General features: G+C 38.7%; 1 protein-coding gene across 1 annotated transcript in view; it reads left to right on the top strand.

Annotated features, from left to right (window-relative positions):
* The window catches only part of MTA3 (metastasis associated 1 family member 3), a 159,872-nt gene that overhangs the window by 37,711 nt on the left and 99,407 nt on the right, over nt 1-22,754 (top strand). The window contains exon 3 of the mRNA XM_034659594.1: nt 9,985-10,111. Coding sequence (XP_034515485.1) covers nt 9,985-10,111 — 127 coding nt within the window. The remainder of the gene's footprint in view (nt 1-9,984; nt 10,112-22,754) is intronic.

The following is a 22,754-nucleotide window of genomic DNA, read 5'->3' as shown; positions in this document are numbered from 1 at the left end:
TTTCTTTCCTTTCTTTCCTTTCTTTCCTTTCTTTCTTTTCTTCCAGGAGTGGGGTGGGTTTGGGAGGGGAATAGGTGGAAATATGGCAGCACTGATCATTAGGAGATTTTTCAGCCATGAAAGTTTAGATTTGATTCCAGTGGTGGTTGAATGTTATTGAGGGTGGTTGGTTTTTTTGTTTGTTTTGATCAAAGCAGAGGAGAAACGTGAGTTGTGTTGTAGGAAGATGCTGGCTGCTGTGTCCACAATGATTTGGAGAGAATGGTGGTTTGGTGGTGCTGGAAAATTTGGTTACTTTGAATCCTTTTATTTTGTTTCTTTTCTTTTTTTTTTTTTTTAAAGATTTTATTTATTTATTTGACAGAGATAGAGACAGCCAGCGAGAGAGGGAGCACAGCAGGGCGAGTGGGAGAGGAAGAAGCAGGCCCACAGCAGAGGAGCCTGATGTGGGGCTCGATCCCACAACGCAGGGATCACGCCCTGAGCCGAAAGCAGACGCCCAACCGCTGTGCCACCCAGGCGCCCCTATTTTGTTTCTTAAGTTTAAAAATTGATAGCAAGTGGAAAAATGCATGGTGGCATGTTAAGCCTGTATAAAATTCCAGATGGACTTTGAATATATTATAAGATTGGGCAGCCTTTGCCAGATGCAGTGTTCTTTGAATAAATAAATGTAAAGCACAAATAGCTTAAATTTCTGATGGGATCCTAACTTGCTGTAGAACAGCGTATGAGTCATTATATCATACAATGTGAGGATAAAATTTGTGACAGGTTTCTTAAACCCAATAAAGTAAAAAAAACTCTTGCTTTGGGCAGTTTCTTTTTTTCTTTTCAGGTTATACTTAAGTTAATATTTTTTTTTGCAGAGGTCAGTCATTCTTGAATACCTTTCAGGGAGGCCTGGAGGACAGAACAATTTTCATAATAACACTAAGACATCATTTAATTGTTCCACTGATTGTCTCATGAGTATATAGCAGAGTTTTTCCAGAGAGTGTATGATGCGTGATGGCACTGTCACTCTCATGGTAATGGATTGTGCGCTTGTAATTGGTGTCTCAAGGATTTCTTCATTTTAATTTCTATTACGGTATTGGTAGATATAGCCCATATAAACAAAAGCTCTTTGAGGTCTTTGATAGGACTTAAGAGTTTAAGGGGTCCTGAGACTAAAAAGCTGTCATAGATGTTCTTTCAGAGTAATATTTTCAAATGAGTATTTTATAATAATGATTCTTAACTGAGGCTCAACTGGTATGACTCACGCCACAGTTTCTAAATCAGGGTCTTCACGGGTGGGGTCTAGATATGTTTTTGTTTGTTTATAAAAAGTAAAAATGGGTGCCTGACTGGCTTAGTCGGTGGAGGGTATGACTCTTGATATTAGGGTCGTGAGTTTGAGCCCCATGTTGGGTATAGGATGACATAAAAAATCCTAAAAAAAAAAAAAAGTGAAAACATTTTAATTTTAATATGATTTGCCTTCTTAAGTAGGAACGGTTGTTTTAGGAGATAGTTGTTTTTCAAATATCAATGATCATATTAAAATTCATTTAAAAATAGTACGAGCAGTTTTTTATCTAATGCTGTGTTAGGCACTGTGCTTGAGCAATTTATGTACATTATCTTAATCCTTACAGTAAACTTAAGAGGGAAGAATTGTGTACACATTTTACAGATAAAGAAACTGAGGATTACAAAGAGTAAATAATTTGTCCAAGGTCACATAACTCAGAACATGTGTTACTAGAATTTGAATTCAAGTGTGACTCTGAAGCCTGGTTTCCCATGCACCCTGTTAGATCTTGAAAGAATGGTGAAGAGTGGAGCCCCTTGAATGGTAACCTTTTGATAGCTACACTGTGCAGTCATAACTTTTGCATCTATCCTTGCAGTCACTAACTGGAGTGTTGCCCGATAGTTCTTACCCTCTCTGTTAGGAACATTTCTTGGAAGTCCCATCTCTTTTTACCCTACGAGTAAAACAGCATGGATACAAAGATAAATGACCCATCTTTGTTCTCAGGGGACTCTGAATCAGATGACTATAGTGTAAGGCATTATGTGACAAGTATCTTAAGCTTCTATGGGTGTTGCTCTGTGGCAATGAAGAGGGGACTCTGCCATGTGGAGGTTGGTGAAAGTCTAAATGGATCTGGCACCTACATCTCAGAGGCGTCTTCCAACTTTACATTTGATCTTCTGCTAACTTTTCATCCATCCCAATGTTCTCTCAATTATCTCATGTATTTTTTTTTAAAGATTTATGTATTTACTTGAGAGAGAGAGCCAGCACACGAGTGCGGGGCGGGAGGGAGAGGGAGATAATCTCAAGCCGACTCCCCACTGAGCAGAAGCCTGACATGGGGCTTGATCTCAGGACCCTGAGATCATGCCCTGAGCCAAAATCAAAAGTTGGCTGCTTAACTGCCTGAGCAACGCAGGCGCCGCCCCTCATGCATTTCTTTATAGAAGCATTGGACACTTAGTTCTTGCCTGATTTTGATCTCCCAAGCTGGCCCACTTTTCTGTTTTGCTCTACTACTTTTTTAGTCTTCAAAACCAAAATTTATTTGTATATTTATACACATATATATATATTCTCATGTATTTCAGAAATCGATTAATGCTAGAATGCCAGTAGAAATTTATATTTTTGCAAGATGATAGAGATAAAGACAAGGAAGATATAGGTTAAAGAAATGATTACCAACTGTAGTGGTTGTTGCCATGAAGGAAAAAATCAGTTTAACATGTATTAGAGTTTAGGTACAGGCAAAAGAAAGAAGTGTTTCCCTTCTGTTGGGTCCTATTCACTTTTTATTTTTAAGTGTTTTTAGGAAGCAGAAAAGAGACAATGTAGTGTAATTATGAATCTACCAGCCAGCTTTGTCTTCTCTTAATATTTTCACATATTTGCTTCAGATTTTTGTAGTGCCATGTATATCCCCATTCCCTTCCTAGTTTCTCCATAGGTGAATTGATGTCTTAACTTTGGTGTGTTTTTTCCGTTCATGTTTTTATATTTTTGCTATACATGTGTGTATTTTTATAGAACACTTTTTGCATTTCAAGAAATGTTACCGTACATATGTATCCTTCTGCAGATTGCTTTTTTGCTTAACATCAAGTTTTTGAGATCCATCCATCTTGGTACTTGGATTCACGTATGCATTTTTAGCTGATGAATAGAATTTCATTACATGACCGTACTGAAATTTATCTATTCTTTTGGCCTTTTGCATTGTGTGTGCTTTTTTTTCCCCTTTTTTTCCCTTCTTTTTTCTCTTTACTTTCTCTCTTTCTTCTTTCTTCTTCTTCTCCTTTTTTTTTTTTTTTTTTTTTTACAGTCCAGAGCAAGGTCTTTTATTTGTTTTTATAACTATCATGCCATGACCTCCTAGGGAATGGGTTCCAGCAGTGCAGTCTCCTTTCCACTGGTTCTCACAAAGTGTGCTTCTCTGGGTGGGGCAGGTGGGTGCTTCGGTTGAACCCAAGTGCTTTTTCTCTTTGGCTTCCTTCTTATCATTTTCCTTCATGCGGCTCTTAGAGTGCTTTCTCTGCTCAGTATGTACCTTAATTCACTTGGCAAGAATGAGAATCTTGCCCTAACAAAGCAGTGCCCTAACAATGCCAACAGCATGCTGGGCCACACTGTAGACTTTTCCAGTATTGCCATGGTAGCATTTGGGGGGCACTGCTTTTTGAACAGTGCCTGTTCCCTTGATGTCCACAGTATCACCTTTCCTGTAGATGGGAGTATGTGTGGCAGAAGGAGCAGCACCCTGTGTTCTAAAAGGCCTAGAGAACTTAGAGCAGGCGCCTCTCCTCTTTCCCTTTGTGTTGCGCATTTTGGCACATTACCAGAAGATGACGATTCTACTGACCTTTTCCATTTTGACATTTTTTTTTCAGGTTTAGCTTTTTTTCTTTGATATAGTTCTCATACCATATAATTCATTTTTTCAAAAAAAATGTATATAATTTAGTAGTTTTTAGTGTATTCACAAATTTGTTTAGCCACAACCATTATTTAATTCCAGGGCTTTTTTTATCATGCTGCAAAGAAAGCCATACCCATTAGCAGTTACTCCCCTGTTTCCCCATCCACCCATCCTCTAGCAACTACTTATCCACTTCCTGTCTCCGTGGGTTTGCTTATTCTGGACTTTTCATATAAATGGAGTCATACAATATATGGCCCTTTGTGTCTTTCACTTGCACAGTGTTTCATTTGGTATAATGCTTCAAGGTTTATCTATATTGTAGAATGAATCATCAGCACTTCGTTCCTTTTTATGGCTGAATAATGCTAGTCTATGGTAACTATGTTTAGCTACCCGAGGAGCTTCCGAACTGTATAACAATGCAGCAGCACCATTTTACCCCAGCAATGTACAAAGATTCCAACTTTTCCATATTTTTGCTAATGCTTGTTATGTCTTTTTGATGGTAATCATCTAGTTGGTATGAAATGTCTCACTGTAATTTTCATTTGCTTTTCCCTAGTGACTAATGATGTGGAACATCTTTTCATATACTTTCGGCCATTTGTATATCTTCTTGGAGAAATGTATTATTGAAATCCTCTGCCCATTATTTAATTGAGTTTTTTTATTGTTGAGTTGTAAGAGTTCTGTATATGTCCTAGATACTAGACCCTTACCAGATACATGATTTTCAAATATTTTCTCCTATTCTGTGGATTGTCTCTACTTTCTTTTTTTTTTTTTTCTTTCTTTTTCTGTTTAAGTAAGCTCTGTGCCCAACGTGCAGCTTGCACTCATAACCCCAACATCAAGAGTCGCATGCTGCTCTGACTGAGCCAGCCAGGTGCCCCATCTCTACTTTCTTGATAGTGTCCTTTTAAGTACAAAAATTTTAATATTCAAATTTATATACATACATATATGTATATGTATAATTCTATTTTATTTTTTGGTTGCTTAGGCTTTGGGGTACCACAGTGAAGAAACCATTACCTAGTCTTAAGTCATGAAAAGCTATACCTGTGTTTTATCTAAGAGTTTTATAGTTTTAGCGCGCTCTCTTTTTTTTTTTTTTTTTTTTAAGAGAGAGAGAGCCCGTGCATGAGCATGGGGGAGGGACACAGAGAGAGGGGGGGAGAGAGAATCTGAAGCAGGCTCCCCACCCACTGCAGAGTGTGATTCGGGACTTGGTCTCACAATCCTGAGATCATGACCTGAACCGAAATCAAGAGGCGGACACTTAACTGAGCCACCTGGGCACCCCTAGTTTTGGCTTTTAAATTTAGACTTTGATTCATTCTGCATTAATTTTTGTATATGGTGTGAGGGTGAAACTTTATTCTTTGCATATGGATATCTAACTGTTCTCAGCACCATTTTGGAAAAAATTCATTCCTCCAATGAATTGTCTTGATACCCTTGTCCAAAATCAATTAACCATAAATGTATGGGCTTTTTTCTGGACTCTCATGTGTATGTCTGTCCTTATGCTGCATAGTCTTGGTTATTGTAGCTTTAAAATCTGGAAGTATGAGTTCCCTTAAATTTGTTCTTTTTCAAAACAATTTTGGCTATTCTGGGTCACTTACATGTCCATATGAATTTTAGGGTTGGTTTATTAATTTTTGTGAAAAGGCAGTTGTAATTTTGATAGAAGTAGCATTGAATCTGTAGATCAGTTTAGGGAGAATTGCCGTGTTAACCGTAGTAAGTCATTCAATCCATGAACATAGTTTTTCCATTTATTTAGGTCTTTAATTTCTTTCAACAGTGTTTATAGTTTTTAGTATACAAGATTTGTCCTTTGTTAAATGTTTTTCTAAGTATTTTTTTCCTATTGGTGCCATTGTAAGTGAAATTGTTTTCTTAATTTTAGTTTTGGATTATTCATTGCTAATGATGGAAATTTAAATGATTTTTCTTTATTATTTGCCTCTAAACTGCCAAACTGTTTTTCTTCATTCAGATGGTTTCCTGAAATCTCCATTGTCATAAAAATCTTTATTTTATTCAATTTCCTTATTCCTTTTTTGAGGATTTTTTTTCTTACTAGACAAACTTGAGTTGTATCAATACTGAGCTATTTTCAATCCAATAATATGCCTTCAAACATTTGGGTACTTGTTAAATGCATCTACAGTCAAATGTTTAACTGCCTGCTTTTCTGTGTGGTCTGTACCAGCTAACATCATCACGGGCTGATACTCCCATTAAAATGCAGACCTAAGGGAATAACCTGTGGAGGACTCTCCTCCTGTCTGCTTTCCCCTCCATCCCTCCCAATTAATACGTAAGAATTAGAATTCTGAACTATTCTGAAAAACACCCAAGTCCAAGTCAAGTACCTAGAATCAGTAATGGCTCCTCCTTCCCTGCTTTCTGTCCCTTATTGTTCAGGTACCTAAATTCATCAGTCACTGGCTCTGGTCTTGTACATGTCACATGCCCATTCTCTAAAGCTTTGCTTGAGTTCCTGATTGTAACCTACTGCTGAAAGGACTGATCTCCCATATCCCATGGCTGGATGCTCTGGTGCTGTAGACAGTTTGGCTAGTTTGATTTGTTCTCTGATCCCCACTTCTTAGATACTGTTTGTGCTGGCCTTACCCCATCCCTTCTCAGCCTGCATGTGTAATTAGCCTTGCTGAGATTTTTAGCCATGGCTCCTTTCTCATCTTGCAGTCTAAAACCTTGAAATTTGTAGGAGCCTTGGTAGGTCATGCATTGTGTGGTATGTACTACTAAAACAGAAGATACCAGTATTGTTTTTTAAATATCTTTTTTTTTAAGTTTTAAGTTTTCTCCCTCTTTAATGAGGGAGAGAGCGAGTGTGCACATGCACAAGAGAGCACAAGCGGGGGGAGGAGGAGAGGGAGAAGCAGACTCCCGGCTGAGCAGGGAACCCCATGTGGGACTGGATCCCAGGACCCTGAGATCATGACCTGAGCTGAAGGCAGATGCTTAACAGACTGAGCCACCCAGGTGCCCATATCAATACTTTCTTTATTAAAGATTTTTATTTATTTATTTGAGAGAGAGATAGAACATGAGAAGGGGGAGTGTCGGGGGAGAAGCAGACTCCCCACTGAGCAGGGAGCTGGACAACATGGGGACCGGACGATGTGGGGCTCGATCCCTGGACTCTGGAATCATGATCTGAGCCGAAGGCAGATGTGTAACCAGTTGAGCCACCCAGGTGCCCCAGAAGATACCAGTATTAAGTATAGTGACATTTATATTGCTCCTTAAAACTTTATACAATCCTATTGTACAGTTTCCTTCTGCAGACTTTCCCCCCTCCATGCCCCCAGTGCCTTCTTGCTAATAAACCATGGTGAAACTTTCCCAGCTATAAAGAAAGTACAGTAAATAATTTGGTTATCTGTCTTTCCTATCACTGTATAGAGTGTGGGACTTCTACTTTAATAACTTTTGGAAGGTAGCAAATTTGATCTTCTATCAAACTTGGTAAAATGGTTTTAAAAATTATAAATATATTATTACCATGTGCCCAATTTCTGATGATGATAATTATATTAAGTCTTTTAAATTTTTCATTGTCCAAATGCCGGTTTTGCCATTGTGGTTATTTAATGTTTTTAGGATGTTAATGGCATGGAATTATTTCTATTCAGAAGCCAGTGTAAATTTATGAAAATATGTAAATGAAATTTAACACTAGTAAATTTTGGAAATTTTAGATGCTGTTTGGTGGTTTCTGTATTTGGCTCGGTTGCATGTCAGAGATTCTAGTCCTTTTCACCCTGTAACTGGTTGTGTTAGTGTTGGATGTCTCTTTGAGTAGTTCATTAAAAAGAGCATTCAAAGAACTTTAAGTCACTATAGATATATATATGTATTTTTTGAGCTAGATGAGTCTTTCTGAATCAGTTTTTCAGGTTCGTTTTCAGTCAAGAGTTTTAAAAATTTCAAAGTATTGTAGAAAAGATCTGGTGCTTAACCCCATTCATTGCCCTCGCATGGTTCAAAAACACTGCTAAATTAGAAAATTATGTATGTGATAAAATCTCATTTGTGGTTCTGGGTCCATAAATAAGAATTTTATAAGGACAGCAAGGAGCAGAAATACACACACGTGTATATCTCTGTATGTGTATGTGTGTTACCTATCAGTGTCCCAAAATTAGGTCCTCTGAATCCTAAATTTAAGCTCTTCCTACCTGAAGAGCACCCCGCCCCTTCTGGTAGTCTCACCGTCTGAGTCCTCAGTGCCCCTGCTGTTCCCACGCAGTCCGGCCCAGTACGGCTGCAGAGGATCTGTGAGCCCTTACAGGTATTACATTAAGAAATTTTTGTATCTAGAATTATTTGGAAGTATGTTTGTAAATGACACTTGGTTGTTTTTTTCTTTAAAAAGATTATTAAATACAGTGGTTTGTTTTTTTTTTTAAACTTTTGTGCAACTTTGCTGTCTCCTGTCCCTTGCTTCCAGCCCTGTTTCTCAAAGGCAAATACTTTGAATTGTTTCTTCCTAATAACTTTTGCTCACTGCTTGTCTCCAACACCTCGAATAGTGTCTGTTTGGTCACCTAATAAATCTTGGTTGAGTGAATGAAGGATTATTCTTACTCTGTTTCCGGACTTGATAAATAGTTTACAATTTACAAGTACAATTCTAGGTTGACTCTCATTTTTCCTCTTGGATAACACTGCTCCACCATCTTAGGATAGAATGCTAATGTTGCTATTCATATAGAATTCCACTCTCATTCTAGTGACCTATGTTTTCTTTCCGTAAATTTTTGTGATCCCATGTTAGCACTTAAAAATTAACTATGCCAGAAATTCAGTCTGGTTGCGCCTCTCCCTCAGTAAGGGGAAATGTTCTTGAATCTTTTCTTTGATAGGTCTTTCCTCACCCCCTCTTCCCACCAAAAGAGATGAAGAAATGTGTTTTCTCTGTTGTTTCTTTCTGGAACTTTTATTCTTGGGATGTTGGGCTTCATGAATTATTTTTATTTTATTTTATTTTTATTTTAGATTTTGGTTTTCATTTATTTCTTTGTCTTAGTGTTGAAATTTCTGGCAGATTTCCTTAACAGTGCCTTCTAATCCTTCTATTAGCTTTTTGTTTGTGTTATCAAATTTGAAAAGTATTATCCGATTTCTTGTTTTCCAGTTATTCTCTTTTTTATTATTTCTTTCTTTTTTTTTTTTTTAAAGATTTTATTTATTTATTCGACAGCGATAGAGACAGCCAGCGAGAGAGGGAACACAAGCAGGGGGAACGGGAGAGGAAGAAGCAGGCTCATAGCGGAGGAGCCTGATGTGGGGCTCGATCCCACAACGCCGGGATCACGCCCTGAGCCGAAGGCAGACGCTTAACCGCTGTGCCACCCAGGCGCCCCAATTATTTATTTCTTTTCTAAAAAGATTATTCTCTTTTTTAAATAAAATATTCTGGGATTCAGTTACAGTGTTGTAGTTAGACTTTCAACCTTTCCTGCTGGCTTTTTCTCTCGCCCACTCCTCTTTCTCACAGCACTTGGTATCTTTGAGGGCTAAGTCACTTCGGGCTTTGTGCTTGCCTTCTCCTTGCATCTGTCTGTACATATATAGATTGTCACTTCCTTCTCTTGGCTAAGTTTGTACTTTTTTTTTTTTTTTGCATCTGCTTTCCATCTTCTAAAACTTTTTTTGGCTGAAAGTTTTTCTTCTATCGTTGTTTCCACTTTTATTGTCATTGAAATGTGTGTGCATTTTAATTGGTATTTGGTGTGGTTTTATGGGGGAAGAGGAGATAAATGCATATGTTCCATCTGCCATTTTAAAATTGGAGTTCTTCCTCTTTGTGGCCCCAATTCATGTTATTTTATGATTGTAATGCAAATGACAAGTTAAATATGTAAATTTAAAATAAAGTAATAAAAGTTGGCTCGAAGAGAATTTTGAATGAAAGGTTGATCTGTCTTAATGTCCAGGTAGATAATGTGCCCTGTAATAATGCATTCTTTGAATTTTATTTGTGTAGAAGAAATTGAGGAAGAATCGGAAACAACAATCGAGGCAGACTTGACTGATAAACAGAAGCATCAGCTGAAACACAGGGAGCTCTTTTTGTCACGCCAGTATGAATCTCTGCCTGCAACGCATATCAGGTAAGAGCATCTTAGAAGCTGATACGAAGTATTCAGTAATATCCCGGCAATTAGAAAAAAAACACAAAACAGCCTTCTTTGAAGCATTTCTAAACTCACCTCATGATCTTGCTCAACTTAGTTTATCAAAGGCTTCATAATGGAATTTCATCTTGAAAATTTATAGCGTTATTACCATATTAAAGCCCTGCAGGTGTTCTGCCATCAAGTAACCATTTTAGCTTTACTTTAATCCTGACTTTCCCGGTCAATGTGCATACCCGTTAGCATCCTGCAGAACAGTGTCCTGCAAACACCATTTTAGGAAATGCTGGTCATCTCTAGATTCATAGAAAGTTACAGAGGCAGGCATTAGAATCCTAGAACTAAAACACAAGATCTGCTTCCCAGGCTAGTGATTCTTGACCTTGTAGAATATATGGCCTTTTATTTTCTTTTGAGGAACTCTGAGATGAAAATTTTATATTTTGTATTACTTAACTCGTATCTGCTCTACACTGATGGGAAGCAAAAACGAACAAGTTCTGTCCCTGGTTTGTAGTTTTGGGGGTTGTGGAGGAATGGTGGTGGTCTCTTATGATACGGTGGTGGTAACATTTAAGCATACATATCTTGGAGGTCTAACAAAATGTTTGAACTCAAAAGATAGGCAGTTAATGACCGTCAAGGTCAGGTAAACTTCAGAAAGTAGTTGGCGTTTACTCAACCTTGGAGAGAGACGGCGGGGCGTGTTTCACGGAGCAGCCACGTTTGAGCGTGGCTCTGTGCAGGCGGCAGCCTGGGTGCGGGGCGCTGTGTGCAAGGGAAGGCAGTGGTGGTGTCCGCCTCATGTAACAGCAAGGCTTTCAGCTTTTGTTCACAATCTTTACTTCTTTAATTCACCTCTCTACTAGTCATGATTGCCTTAAAAGCTGTTTATCTAGGGAAATACAGTGTATTAATTTTATTTCAAAAACTGGCCCTTCTTCTTTAGGCCCCATTGTGGGTATTGAATCTGTCTTTTTTGGGCTAAGACAGGTTTGGAGACTTAAGCTGTGATTTGGTCCTTGTATTACACACACACACACACACACACACACACACACACACACACAGACACACACATCCACCCACCCACCCACCCACCCAGCTCCCAGGACTTTTGTGCATATTTCTCTTTTCAGAAATGGGTGCAGGGTTTCTAAAGCAGAAAGTGTATGACTAAGATATGGAATTCCTCGTGCTCCAGATTGTTCTAGAAATAATTTTATCTCAGTAGTTAATATGACAGCATTGCTTTATTAAGTTTTTAATTTAAAGACATTTTTAAGTTTTTATTTTTTTAATTTTAATTAAATTTAGTTAACATATAGTATATTAAGAGTTTCAGGGGTAGAATTTAGTGATTCATCAGTTGCATGTGACACCAGTGCTCATAGCATCAGGTGTCCTCCTTAATGCCCATCACCCAGTTACCCTGTCCTCCCACAGACCTCCCCTCCAGCAACCCTCAGTTTGTTCCCTGTAGTTGAGAGTCTCTTATGGTTTGCTTCCCTCTCTGTTTTTTTGTGTGTGTGTGTTTTTTAAAGATTTTATTTATTTATTTGACAGAGAGAGAGACAGCCAGCAAGAGAGGGAACACAAGCAGGGGGACTGGGAGAGGAAGAAGCAGGCTCATAGCGGAGGAGCCTGATGTGGGGCTCAATCGCATAACGCCAGGATCATGCCCTGAGCCGAAGGCGGACGCTGAACCGCTGTGCCACCCAGGCGCCCCTCCTCTCTGTTTTTATCTTATTTTTTTTCCTTCCCTTCCTCTATGTTCATCTGTTTTGTTTCTTAAATTCCATACACGAGTGAAATCATATGGTATTTGTCTTTCTCTGACTGTTATTTCACTTAGCTGATACCCTCTAGTTCCATCCACGTTGTTGCAAATGGCAAGATTTCATTCTTTTTGCTGGCTGAGTAATATTCCATTGTATATGTATATACCACATCCTTTTTATCCATTCATCTATCGATGGACATCTGGGCTCTTTCTGTAGTTTGGCTATTGTGGACACTGCTGCTGTAAGCATTGGGGTGCCTGTGCCCTTTCAAATGACTATGTTTGTATCCTTTGGATAAATACCTAGGAGTGCAGTTGCTGGGTCACAGGGTAGCTCTATTTTTAACTTTTTGAGGAACCTCCGTACTGTTCTCCAGAGTGGCTGCACCAGTTTGCATTCTCACCAACTGTGTAAGAGGGTTCCCCTTTCTCTGCATCCTCGCCAACATCTGTCGTTTCCTGAGTTGTTAATTTTAGCCGTTCAGACTGGTGTGAGGTGGTATCTCATTGTGGTTTCAGTTTGTATTTCTCTGATGTTGAGTGATGTCGAACATTTTCTCATGTGTCTGTTAGCCATTTGGCTTTATTAAGTTTCTTAGGGGACGCTATGTTTCGATTGGCTAGAGTTAGTATATTCTGTGTGACTTGGGTCCTTTGCTGGAAAAAATAATCACGCCAGGTGGTGTAGAAACAGTCATTTTATCTACCAATGGGGGTATTTCAAGAAGTAGGAAAGTAAGCTAATTTTTGTTCAAATAGATGGAACATGAAAACATATTTCATAATTTTTTAAAGACGTATATAACTAATAAATGCTGAAGAGCCATACGCATTTATTACTTAGTTGGAAGAAGCTGGAATATAAAGATTCATTTTAAGCTCAAGAAGTATTGTGGCTAGTCATAAGAATCTTGCCAGAACGAGACTCTGACAAATGGTTTTAAAAATGTATCCAAAACATGCAAGTACATTTTTAATTTACCATCCTGATAGCTTAGAATCTGTTTATAAGTAATGTTTCCTTTAACAGATTGCTTGGAATGGAAAAACTAGTAGTGTGTTTTTCATCCTCCATAAGTACGAAGACAGTATATTGAAATATAATTATCAAGACACCCCTGTGTTGAACATAGAAATTAATAGACTACATGATCATTCATTCAGTCTCTGTTGAACGTGTTTTCTGAGTATATTCTAGATTAAGGCGTTTACCGAGTGCTTGGTAAATTAAGATGAGGTCCCTATCTTATAAATTTAAGGAGTTTACCAGGTGAATTTATTGGCAATTCTTTTGAATTATGATGAAGCGTTATAAGCATTTGAGGCTTTTATTTTTCGTTGTTTTGTTCTCCAAGTTGAGAGGGAGTAGTACAGAGCCACATTTTCTCATCTGCGCCTCTCATTTTCGAACAGCTGAATGGGGCTGGGGCCGTCTCTGGCCAAAGCACAGAGCTGTGCTAGCCAGCCCTCATGCTGATGTAAACAAGTGCACATCGGACTGATCGTCACATATTGCTAATGTTGAAGTCATGCCCTATCTATTTCTGCTATAACAGGAGAAAATTACTGAAGCCCCATTGTTCTTTGGCAGCAAAGAGGGGTAATTTGGTGAATACTGGCTTTTTATTCTCCGGGGACATTATCAAGTGCCCAGAATTTCCTCAGTGCCGTATGGAGCGTAGGAGAAAACCTGACTGAGGCATTCCTGAGGTCCTTTGTAGTTTGTGAGCTACAGTACTCACTGGATATTATAAGCTTTTCCAAGTGGTATGGAGGCAACTCTTTGTTCCTTCTAATTCCACTGGCAGAAAGAGAGAGCCAGGACCAGGACAGTTCTGGATTGTTAGTGATTTATTTCGTGTTCGTGAGCTACGAAGGACTTGAGCAATGAAAATATCCTTGGAATACTTTTTGGGGGGGAGAGAGGAAGTTTCCTTCATGCACAGTGCCTGAAGTCATTAGTAATAGATTATACGCTGCATACACTCTAAAGCACTATGAAATTGTTCTGTCAGACACTAGACCTGTTATGGATATACAATACTGTATTCAGTCTCATAGACCATATTTATCAAACTTGGCTTTTAAAAATTCTAACATTCATTGAACCTTTGTGACAAATGTTATTCCGGTTGCTTTATATGTATTTTATTTGATCCTCACAATGACTTTATAAAGTAGGTCCTGTTATTATCCCCATTTTACAGACAAGACTGAAGCACAAGGTTAAGTAACTTGTCAGTTTCAGGACTTTTACGTGGCAGATTGGGAAATTGAACTCAGACCACCTGGCTGCAGATAGACAGAACTGTTATATATACATGACTGGAGGTGTTAAAAAGCATTAGAGATAAAAGGAAAGCTCCTGAGTTACTTGTTGGATGGGTAGGCTCTTTGATATTTTATTTTTTCACGTCATTTTTCTATTTAGATGTTCAAGTCAAATGGACAGACTAAATTAAAAACTAAGTTAAGCATACAAACTATACTATTATACTAAAAGATGATACTCCTGTGCTGGATGTATAGTAGCAACTGGGAACTACCTACTTGACTGGGTGCCTAAGTTTATGGATGTGTCTTGTGTATGGTCCAATGTCAGTTTTTCCACATCTTGAACACAAAAAGCTTGGCTTTTTAAAAGCTGCTAATTACAGCATTCTGCGTGTAATGATTAATGCCTCTTCCCAGTCTCTGGTGCAGGTAGTCATTTAAAAAGAGCCAGTCCTTTCCTGTTTGCCAACCTTGGGATCTGGATCACAGCCTTTGAAGTTATGCTTCATTGTGTCTTAAAAGCATTTTCTTAGTTACCTGTTGATTATTGGCCTCAAATATTTCCTGCAGTAAGGGCTTTTGGACCTAATGGTTCGTCCTCTAAGTCTGCCATGTTATGAAGAGAGAGGGGTGGTAGAGAAACCATTATATCCACGTTGTTAGACCTGGCCCTCATTCAGAGCATCACTGGTAAGGATCCTGTCTCCCTCATTGCTTAACCTTGTCTGTGCGTTTTAAGAAGTCCAGAGAAGCTATTCCAGAACCTAAATGTGATGTCAGCAGTAGGATAAGTCTAAAAGACATAAGTGCACATAGTGTTCAAGTAGTCCCTTAATGGCAGGGTGCTACAGAGAAGTTCTTACATTCTTATCCCTTTAAACAAATTTTAGGCTAGGATTCCAGAATATAAACATCACTGTCATTATAATCACTGTTCTTGCTCTGTAGAAGACAGGCTGCAACCACAATTAGTAGGGAGCTTTTCTTGGTTTCAGCCATGCCGTGTCGCTTCTGCATGGTCTCCTCACCTCCAAAGTGAGGAGCTTTCTTAATTCAATTGAAAAAGTATCTTGAGCAGCCAAAACAAATCTTGGGGCTTATGTATAATTTGTCTAGATTGTTCTAGTCAGACATCATTTTAGACTGTAAGAATCTTGAAGGTTGGTGTCTGTATTTTCTTTTTCCTGCCTACTATGGAACACAGCACAGAGTAGCCAGTCAGAATTTGAAGCTTGCATAGTTTTCATTTCACTTTCTGTTCTTGAAGGAAATAAAAGTCATCAACAGATAATAGAATAATCTCTTCTGAATTATTACTGATCATAATGAAATTTTAGATTGTGTGCCTCTCTCCTTTCATGAGAATTGAAGATTGGCTGTTTGGAATCACAGGTTACTCAGGACTCTGAGGGAGAGTGAGTTATCAGAGTCAATGTCAGACTTTTACCTGGAGGGCTAGGCAGAGGATAGGAAATTGTTTTTGTGTACATACTCTCTGTCACTGAATAAAGTGAGTTTACGAACAGTATACAGCAGCCATGAGAAAGGGAGAAATGGAAGTTTTTAGCGAGCAGTAGTTACTTGAGGGATGGAAGACCATAGTTCTTTTCTTGATCCCCAATGTTAGTAAGGGTAGGGAAATAGATAAATAACTCATTCGAGTGTTAGTATAATTAGAAACATCAGATTGTCATATGTGCATATCCTTTGATCTAACAGTTCCATTTTTTGGATTTTATTTAACTGAAGTTCTTGATGCAGATTTGTAGAGAGATGTATACTGATTTGTTTATTGAAGAATTGTTTCATTTTATTTAGTCAATAATTTTTACTTTGAAAATAAATGATCATTTTCATTAGTAAGCATGTGTCTGCATCATGAATATAAATAGGAATTTGGTATTTGATAGGTTTCAGATTTGTTTTAATATCAGAAAATGCCAGCAACTTTTTTTTTTTTTAAGATTTATTCATTTGAGAGAGAGAGAAGCAGACTCCCTACTGAGCAGAGAGCCCAATACAGGACTCAGTCCCAGGACCCTGGGACCACAACCTGAGCTGAAGGCAGACGCTTAACTGACTGAGCCACCCAGGTGCCCCACAAGCAACTTTCATCTTTACAGTTTTCTGTATTTCAGGGTTTTTTTCCTGAAATGAAAACACATTAGACATAGAATGGAAAGACGTTTATTTTAAAATTTGCAAATTTGGACATTAGAGAGAGAAAATACCATTTTGGTTTCATTTTTATCCCTTTCCTGCTGACAACATAGCTGGTTCTGACAGAATAGGTGGAAATCCATTGAGAACTCCTCTTTATCCTCCTTTCCCCAGTAGTAGTAAACTAGTATCATTAACTGTTGTTACCATGTGATAGCAGACCTGTTTCTAATTTAAGGGTGCATTTTTCAGATATTTTTCTTGCAAAACGCTGTTTCTTTGAAGAAATCATTGTCAGTTCAGAGGCGCTTGAGTGGTGCAGTTAAGGGTCTGACTCTTAGTTTCTGCTCAGGTTGTGATCTCAGGGCATGAGATTGAGCCCCATTGTGGCTCCATGCTCAGCGTGAAGTCTGCTTCAGACTCTCCTTCTCCCTCTGCTCCTCCCCCCTGCAGGTGCACACTCGCTGTCTCTCTTTCAAATAAATAAATCTTTTTTTTTTTTTTAAAGATTTTATTTATTTATTTGACAGAGATAGAGACGGCCAGTGAGAGAGGGAACACAAGCAGGGGGAGTGGGAGAGGAAGAAGCAGGCTCATAGCGGAAGAGCCTGATGTGGGGCTCGATCCCATAACGCCGGGATCATGCCCTGAGCCGAAGGCAGACGCTTAACCGCTGTGCCACCCAGGCGCCCCTCAAATAAATAAATCTTTTAAAGAAGAATTATTGTCAGTTTATATTCCCACCGCAGTGTATTATGATTATGTCCATTTTGTTGTTCCTTCAATATTATTGCATATTAAAATTTTAAAGATTTTATTAATTTATTTGAGAGAGAGAGAGTGTGAGAGAGAACACAAGCAGGGGGGAGGGGCAGAGGGAAAGGGAGAAGCCCTCTGAGCAGGGAGCCCAGTGTGGGACCCTGGGATCATGGCGCCCCTGCATATTAAAATTTTAAAATAAACTTGTTTATTTTCTGATAATGAAAGAATGAAATGTTGAAAATACAGGGGCACCTGGGTGGCTCAGCCATTAAGTGTCTGCCTTCAGCTCAGGTCATGATCCCAGGGTCCTGGGATCGAGCCCCGCATCGGGCTCCCTGCTCCTCGGGAAGCCCGGTTCTCCCTCTCACACTCCCCTTGCTTGTGTTCCCTCTCTCACTGTCTCTGTCAAATAAATAAATAACATCTTTTTTTAAAAAAATGTTGAAAATACAGAAAAAGGCACACACACAGGCACACACCCTTGTCATTCCTGCATGCAGCACCACTGACGTTTGGGTGTATCATTCATGTGTTTCTCTTTTCTAACCTTGTGCGTATTGTTGGATTTGGGCTCTGCGTTGCCAGAATGGCCTCAGAGTGGCAGAGGCACTGCGTGACTTGTGTGTGACTTCCTCTCTCATTAAGTAGTGCTTACTCTTCACCACTGGTGTCATCTTTGCTCTTTCTAGGTTGGTTGGTTTGTTTTTAAATATTTGAGATATGTGGTTGGAAAAGGAACAATGGAACAGCAGGAGGAGGGGAGGACAGTTAAATAAAGGCTGGAAAAATTCCATTCTTGAGAAGCTGACAGACATGCCTGATAAGTTTGATGTATGGGAGGGTGCAGAATAAAACTGGAATAAGAATGTTTTGTCACTCAGAAAGAGTGCTCATTCAAAACCAATCCAAGTGTCACCGCCCTGGAGTAGGCAACGATTCCCTGTGATCATGAAGGTACTACTCTCCTAGGTTTTCTTGAAGTTTTACTGATTCACCTTTTGTATTTTTTAACCCCCCTTTTTTGAAAAAGTAAGTTCTGTACCCAACGTGGGGCTCAAACTCACGACTGGAGATCAGTAATGTCATGCTCCACCAACTGAGCCAGCCGGGCGCCCACCTTTTAAGTCTGTTTTATGTATATGGTGTGAAGAGGGGTCAGTCAGAAGACTAAGGTTAAAAGATACCTTTGGGGTGTCTGGGTGGCTCAGCTGGTTAAGCCTCCAACTCTTGATTTCGTCTGAGGTCATGATCTCAGGGACGTGAGATCAAGCCCTGCAAGGTTCTGCACTGGGCCTGGAGCCTGCTTAAGATCTCTGTCTCAGGCACCTGGGTGGCTCAGTCTATTAAGCGTCTGCCTTCAGCTGGGGTCATGATCCCAGGCTCCCTGCTCAGTGGGGAGTCCGCTTCTCTCCCTGCCCTCTCGCCTGCTTGTGCTTGCTCCCTCTCTCTCTCTCTCTCAAAAATAAATAAAATCTTAAAAAAAAAAAAAGATTCTCTCCCACACTCTTCACCTCCCCCCTAAAAAAAAAGACATCATTTACAATGTCATTGAAAAGCATCAAACACCTAGAATAAATCTAAAGAAAGATGTATGAGAAAAGGGGAAAGATGTGTGAAAGCTACATAGAAACTACAAAGGATTGCTGAAAGAATTAGACTTAAATAAATACAGGATAAGTAAATGCGTGGCAGTATGTCAGTTTTCCGCAAACTGATCCAAAGATTCAATGCTGTCCCAAGGAAAAGCTCTGCAGGTTTGTGTGTGTGTAAGTGTGTATAAGTATGTGTAAATTAAGAAGCTGATTCCAAAATTTATGAGAGTGGAAAGGACTAAGAATGTTGAAAACAAAGTGTTTTCAGAGCATAGTCTGTGGACTCCTCTCAGTGTCACTTAGACCTTTTCATGGGCTTTGTGAGATCAAAACTATTTCATAACAACAGTAAGATGCTACTCACCTTTTCCCTATGTTGATTTTGCAAAAGCAGTTGTAGGTAAACTCAACATGAACCAAGTCAGTGGCACTAAATTGTGCTAGAGTTGTCACTGTATTCTTCACCTCTGTGTATTCGCAGTAAAATGAAAAACTAAAATGACAAGTTCCACTTAAGAATGTTCTTGACAAAATAATACAGTTTATTATTTTAATAAATCTCAATCCCTCCTTTCTGTTTTATTTTTATTTTTTGGGGGGGTGGGGCAGAGGGAGAGGGAAAGAGAAACTCAAGCAGACTCTGCACTGAGTGTGCAGCTGGAGGCGGGCCTTGATCCCATCACCCTGAGATCATAACCTGAGCCAAAACCCAGAGTCAGAGGCCTAACTGACTGAGCCACCCAGGCGGCCCTGATTTCTTAATTTTAGTTTTATGTTTTAATGTATAATACCTTATAGCTGAAACTCTCAGCTCTATCAGACTCAACCTCTCTTCTACATATTTTGTAATGCTTCTTATATTATTCTGGAATGAAATTTCTAGATAACTTACTACTAGACACATGATACATAATTAGTTTGGTATTGAATTTTGGGTTGAAAATAATTTTCCATCAAAACTGTGAAGGAATTACCCTATTGGACTCAAGTGTATATTGTCATTGAATAGTAGTTTTATATCACATAGATTTTCCATACTTTGCGTATTACCAATTTCTTTCCCTCCTCTTAAATCTTCTTAGAATTCTCTTACCGATAAGTAAGAGATACAGTTCTCTTATTATATCCTGAAATTTCAGTGATGCCTCAGTGGTGGAGATATTTGGTAGGCCATTTTAATTGGAAGATCCCGGTCTTCTTTTATAGCTGGGAGTTCTTTTTTAGGATTTTATTTATTTATTTGACAGAGAGAGGCAGCGAGAGAGGGAACACAAGCAGGGGGAATGGGAAAGGGAGAAACAGGCTTCCTGCTGAGCAGGGAGACCAATGTGGGGCTCATCCCAGAACGCTGGGATCATGACCTGAGCCGAAGGCAGATGCTTAACGACTAAGCCACCCAGGAGCCCCTACAGCTGGGAGTTCTTTTTCTAATATTTCTTTCAATTTTTTTTCTCTTTCTAGTAGTTATATTACTTGTATGTTAGCTCTCCTGGATTGTCTTTGTTTCCTGTCTTTTCTCATATTTTCTGGTTTTGGTTCTGAGCTAAATCTTTGACTTTTATCTCATAGCACATTGGATATTTTAATTTTGCCAACTATTTTTTAGAATTTCAGAAGCTCTTTTTCTTTTTCTTCTGAATGTTTTTTTTTTCAGTGCATCATTTTTTTAAAGTTTTTGATTCATGAATTGTTTAAGTTTATTGGTTAGTATCCAGACATGTGGGGGATTTTCTAGTTCTTTCTGTTATTGATTTCTGGCTTAATTTTACTATGATTAGTGAGTCCACTCTACATAATTTAAGTTTTTAAAGATTTGTTGAACCATGTTTTCTGGCCCAGCATGTGGCCAACAGTTGTAAATATTCCATTTACTCCTGAAAACATTGCATATCGTACAGTTGTGTATAGTGTTCAAGAGTGTTGATGGTAGGGGCAACCAGGTGGCTCAACTGGTTAAGCGTCCACCTCTGGCTCAGGTCATGATCCCAGGGTCCTGGGATTGAGCCCCTTGGTGGGCTCCCTTCACAGTGGGAGTCTGCTTCTCCCTCAGCCTCTGCTCCTCCCCCTGCTCATGCTGTCTGTCTCTTGCTCACGCTTTCTCTCAAATAAATAAATAAATAAATAAATAAATCTTTTTAAAAAAGTGTTGATAATATTGTTTAATTTAAAAAATGTGTCATCTATACTTATTGTGAGCATGGCACAGCATATAGAATGTTGAACCACAGTGCTGTACTTTTTTTTTTTTTTAAGATTTTATTTATTTGAGAGAGAGAGCACGAGTTGGGTGAGGGCATAGGGAGAAGCAGACTCCCTGCTGGGCAAGGAGCCAGACGTGGGGCTCCATCCTGCCAGGATCATGACCTGAGCCAAAGGCAAACGCCCAACTGACTGAGCCACCCAGGTGTCCCTATGCTACTTTTCGAAACCAATACATTATATGGCAGCTGCTCAGTGCAGCCTATTTTTGTTTTATGAATGCAGTATTGCGCAAATCTTCTTAAAAATTCAAATTTATGTCTTCAAAGTTCTCTTTTGTTGCTTAAATCACCTCGTTCCTCCAGATTCAGTGTTTGGTTTTTTGTATTCAACTTTTGTGCTGTAGGCTTTCCTCAAGTATTAGGCGATTCATACCTATCTGTTTTTTAAAACTCAGGGAATAATGGCAAGGCCAATCAGGAGTTCTGTTCATGGGGTCCGACTTTGCTGGTAGGCTTCCTGTTAGGACGTGGGGTGGGTTTTACTAGGACCTTTACTTAAAGAAGACTGGAACTATTTTTAGGGCTCTGCCAGGTAAATCAGTTCCATCTTTCCTAACATCAGCTCTTTTTAAGCATATTTTGTCATAAGCTTTGTCTTATAATTATTTTTTCTTGTCTGGTTGTATTAAGTAAAACCACCAATGCATGTTTAATAGTAATGTGTAGGGTGGGCATTATTGCCTTGTTTCTAATTTTAGTGTTTCCCTGTTAAATGAAGTGCTCATCCTGAACTTTGGTTTACACTGCTCAGTCTCTTTTATCTGTCATTGTCTTCCAGAATTTTCATGAAATCTTTGAAACCATTGTGGGTGTTGGCCTCTTTTGGAGTGATGTTAGGTTCTTTTATTTTTTAACTCTTTTACTTTTGTTTTAAAGGCATCTCAGAAAAGAGGAGAAAAACATTTGAGCTTTGCCTGTCATTTAATTCATTATTATTCTGTTGAGACTCTAAAAATATTACCCTCCCCCCTGCATTAGAATGCTGTTAAACTTCAATTAGGTCACTAAAAAAATGCAGTTTACAGTGTTCGGACTTATCTCTTGGTCTTTGTCAAGTAGCGTTATCAAACTGTTTGGGAAATGCATGGTGACTCTGACAAGTTTGTTCACCACTGAAAAAACATTTCCATCCATTTCCAAAAGTTAGAATTTGAAAAACTTCTTGATTCATGTTTTACCTAGAGCAAATGATATTTGAAGATAAAATTTTTCTTTAGGTGGTCAATACATATCAGAAACTAATGAATGAACAGAAAATATCTATAAGCAGAGTTGTTTTTTTAAATAAAAAATGTTCCAGAGACTGCAAAGCTATAGTTAGTAGATGGGAGTTGATGGGAATAGACTGCCATAGTGAGTTTATGAATTGGCATGGTTGAGGATTGTATATCCATATATAGTTTGAATAAACTGGTATCCAAAAGCCATGGATAATAGAGCAAATTTGTTGTTGTCAAGATCAAAGGAAACTGATCTGCCCCCCTCCTTTTAAAAATTTGGTTGGAAGAACAAATATTGTTAAAATATCTATATTGCCCAAAATAATTTACAGATTAAATGCAGTCCCTATCAAAATACCAACTGTATTTTTCACAGAACTAGAACAATCATTCCTAAAATTTGTATGGAGCAACCAAAAGACATCAAACAGCCAAAGCAATGTTGGAAAAGAAAAGCAAAACTGAAAGTATCACAATTCCAGACTTCAAGTTATGTTACGAAGCAGTAGAACTTAAAACAGTGTGGTACTGGCATAAAAGTAGACACAGATCAGTGGAACAGACTAG

The sequence above is a fragment of the Ailuropoda melanoleuca genome, chromosome 4, assembly GCF_002007445.2.
Source record: "Ailuropoda melanoleuca isolate Jingjing chromosome 4, ASM200744v2, whole genome shotgun sequence".
Classification (NCBI taxonomy): Eukaryota; Metazoa; Chordata; class Mammalia; order Carnivora; family Ursidae; genus Ailuropoda; species Ailuropoda melanoleuca.
Note: the sequence above shows the minus strand (reverse complement) of the source record. Positions and strands in the feature narration are given on the sequence as shown.